At 32.8% G+C, this 3,914-nt stretch overlaps 1 protein-coding gene across 4 annotated transcripts in view; it reads right to left on the bottom strand.

The window, feature by feature from the left end:
• Window positions 1-91: 91 nt before the first annotated feature.
• Window positions 92-3,914, bottom strand: part of LOC138125433 (DNA oxidative demethylase ALKBH2-like) — a 57,223-nt gene continuing 53,400 nt past the window's right edge. For all 4 annotated transcript variants that reach the window (XM_069040746.1, XM_069040743.1, XM_069040744.1 and 1 more), the window contains exons 2-5: window positions 2,260-2,454; window positions 1,470-1,654; window positions 362-525; window positions 92-310 (exon numbers count right to left, since the gene is read on the bottom strand). In XM_069040746.1, coding sequence (XP_068896847.1) covers window positions 165-310; window positions 362-525; window positions 1,470-1,654; window positions 2,260-2,448 — 684 coding nt within the window. In that variant the 5' untranslated portion in view covers window positions 2,449-2,454 and the 3' untranslated portion in view covers window positions 92-164. The remainder of the gene's footprint in view (window positions 311-361; window positions 526-1,469; window positions 1,655-2,259; window positions 2,455-3,914) is intronic.

The following is a 3,914-nucleotide window of genomic DNA, read 5'->3' as shown; positions in this document are numbered from 1 at the left end:
GAATACAAACAGCCCGCACAATTTTTGTTCGTAATGTCTCTCAACACATCATCGGGATTATTTCAAAATTTTTGAGGTCCCAGTAAGAATGAAATATTTGACTTTATTTATTTTAAACGTCTTCAGTTTACAAAAATAACAATTCTTGAAATTTTAAATCTTAGTTATAGTTTCTTTGGATTAATTTTTCGAAAAGTCATATTAATTCTAACACCTGGAGCGCTCTTTTTTGAAGGTAAAGAGTGGTACCAGTAGCTGTTAGTAGGTGGATTCATCAGCAGAAGACTTCCGTGTTGAAGTTCAACTTTAACTATAACATGTAAGAGTAATGATATGAGGAAATTATTCGTTAGATCTTCACCTGGAGGAACGTTTCGTTTTGCAGTGCCTTTCTTTCTAGCGTCTTGATGTTTCAAAACAAATAATCTTTGCTGTCCAAAAGATAACGACGCTATTGGTGTGTTTTTATCCAATTCAGCTTCATTATCCTTATGTTCTCCTATGTGGTCATTTCCATTCCTGTATCTGCTGGGATTACATTAGTTGATTAATATAAACTCGTCTTGTGATAGACGCCAAGCAAGAAAAAAATGGTAATCTTGTTCGTAACGCATATAAATAAAAAACAAGTTAATTGAAATGATAAAAATAGCTATTTACGTTACAAGACCGGTAGTAACGTTTTTATGGACGAGCTAGTGAATTACAGGTCGAGCCCGATAGGGCGAGACTTGTAAACTAGCGAGGCCATAATGCGTCTACCGGTCGTGTGACGTACAAGATTTTTTAGTATACTGAGACAATTATTTAAAAGAAAATAAATTTAAATAAAAAAATTTGGCTTTGAAAAAGATTGCTATGCCTTGTTACTATGATAACAAACGATTCATCAAAATTCAGTCTGTCAAAGTTTTTCATGTGATTTCTTTCATTTGCGCTAACTTCCTTTAACAAAATAAATTCTCACAACCGAACCGAAGCAGAAGTCAAGTTTTCTTCCCAGACCACCTTTTGGAGAAGGTAGATAGTGCGCGATCAAACTTATTGCTCCAAAAATCATCGGGAAGATATTTCACAGAGTACAAGTTGTTCTACAATTGGAGAATACGAAATACAGTTGTTTGGATTGACAAAGGGTAATGCTTGCCTTTAGAAAACCATTTCAATGACATAAGTAATTGTACATTTAATTTTTAAATAAATAAAATCCAATAAATCTGACAAATTATTTGACATTTGCTACCGGCCGCCGTAGAAAGTAAAACGGACTAGACCATAAACATGTGTAAATCTGACAAATTATTTGACATTTGCTACCGGCCGCGGTGGAAAGTAAAACGGACTAGACCATAAACATGTGTCTACCGGACTCGTCGTCAAGCAGGTAGACACCTACTACCAGCACAGTATACTAAAAAAGTTATAAAAACACCTTTTCCTATTAGCTTGTAAATAGTCTGGATAATGACCTGTTAATTAGCACGAAGTTATAATCGAATCCGGTAACTTCTTTGATTAGATCCTTGACTGATTTAAGTAGTGGAGTCCAAGGTTTCGCCGGAATTGTGTTGCCCGAAAAATGATACAGTGTTCCGTCATCTCCGTATGCTGCTTGTTGGCGAGGTATTGGGTGCCATTTTCCAAAAACTTTTACCTGTGTCAGATTAGTTTCATTGTAAAATTGGATTAATAATACATTATTTATTTGTATTATGTTTTAGGGGCACATCTGTCAAAGTGTTAAATATCAAAAAGGTCAAATGAGATTGTGTGAAAATATTGAAAATGAAAGAATTTGTATGTAAACTGCGACGATACCCAAATAGCAATAAATAAAAATTGATTGGATATCTCTGCGAACAAAGATCAAAACTGCCAACCATGTAAACAGAAAGAACTAAACATTAACCCTTCCAACTTTACTTTTATAATCTAGTGGATTCATGAACCTGGCGCTATTTACCTACTGCGTAGCGTCAAATTTTCCGAAATAACCTCCACGTGCAGAAAAAAAATCTAAACGCTATTTAAAAATCAAAAAACCATTGTGGTACAAATAACACACATTTTTCATGACATTTCCTAATATCACAGTGACAGATAAGTCTTTTGCACCACAATGGTTTTGTTGATTTTTGAACAGCGTATAAATCTGCTGCTTTGAATAAATTGGGGAATTTGTATTTTAATATGATACTGCAATAAAACATTTAACCACACGAGTTAACTTGATTTTTGTTTATTTTAGTATTTACCTACTTTTGATAAATCTCCTTCTAAATATTCAACACTATTTTCAATTTGATTCAGTATTTCGCTGGCTATATCTTTAGAAAAAAGGACAACGTAATCTAAATCTAAATGTTCAGCAGTGATTTTTTTCTTTTGCAAAGTGGTGCTTTTTATGCCTTCAATAGCACACTCGACGTCTATCTTCATTCGTTTCATTGTGACCTGAAAAACAAAGAACACAATGTCAGATTGTGGGATGATTTGATTTTAATTACACAGTGCTGCAAAATTTGATTTATAAAAACCTGTTTTGGTTTTAATAGGATTTTTAAGTCTTTTTTGGGATGCTGATTTCAGATATGAACTTAATTTTTCTTTATCACGTAAGAGTGTTTTGGAAAAAAATGTTAAAATATGACATATAATCTGTTTCAAAATCAAAAATCCACCACCTGTTGAATTATGTTGGCAGAAAAAAAGAAATCCCTAGAATAAGTTTCATTTTTCTGGGTTGGCCCAACCTTCCGCCAAAATTTGACCTTCAGTGTGTCACAAATATCAAATTATAAAAATGCCTCGAAAAACAAGGAATATTTTAACCGCTAAATTAAAGCGAGCGTTCATTAAGTGCTTCGAAGAATTTAAAAAACACGATGAACTACGATCAAAACGGCTGTCAACAGTTTTATTTCATAACCCCACGTTTTTCTGACACTTTCAAACACACTAAAAACAAAAGTTGGCGACGTTGTCGGTCGTATTTTCGAGGTAGAATGCAGTGTTGGTGGATTTTTGATTTTGAAACAAATTATACACCTAAATACATTTTGTTTAAAATCGGCAATAATCGTAAGAAAATTAATAAGGCATACTTTTGCACAAACTCCGTTATATTTCTTCATTGTTTCTTGAATATTGAGATAAATTTATACGGTCTTTTGTCGACATTTCAAAATTTTTTGTAAATATTTATTTCGAAAAGGTTTCTTTGTACAAATACCATCGACAATAAAACTATAAAAATGAATTTAAAATTGCAGCAAACATTTTTTTAGTCAAAAAACTTGAGTAGTGAGGATAGATGCAAAATTTTTGTTCTAGCTCAGTTTTAACGTCCAAAAAGTCTACTCTCTCCTTGTACCAGATTCAAATAAACGACAAACAATAAAAAATTTTCTTTGAAAACTGGACGTGCTGGAATTTTTGAAATATTTTTGCCATCACCAGCATCCAAAAAGTCCATCATAATTACTTTTTGATTTTGAGACAGGTTTTTCATTGTTGTGTTATTCCTTACATTTTTTTAAACATTATTTTAAATCCCCTTGTTTTTAGGCAACTAAGTAAACACATCAATTGATCTGATTGATAGTATAGTTACCCAATAATATTGCGGGTGACAAATTTCAGAGCCACTGAGATGCAAGAAAACCCTGCACTATATGAGGAAGGTTAAAATTAAAATAATTCTATTTCTTTGTGATCTAAAGCTAGTGTGACACGATACTAAATTTCACAGAAAATTCTGTAAAAATGACAAAGACAGACTATGATCCTGATCGTTCATTGGTCCTGATCGAGGGTCTCTCTCATTTTCTAACAAATTTTCTACAAAATTTAGCATCGTGTCAAACAGCGTTAAGACAATCATACAGAAACCATAGCCAATAAATGAAGAACTA

This window comes from Tenebrio molitor, chromosome 3 (assembly GCF_963966145.1).
Source record: "Tenebrio molitor chromosome 3, icTenMoli1.1, whole genome shotgun sequence".
NCBI classification, from domain to species: Eukaryota; Metazoa; Arthropoda; class Insecta; order Coleoptera; family Tenebrionidae; genus Tenebrio; species Tenebrio molitor.
The sequence above is the reverse complement of the archived record's forward strand: the minus strand, read 5'-3'. Positions and strand labels throughout refer to the sequence as shown.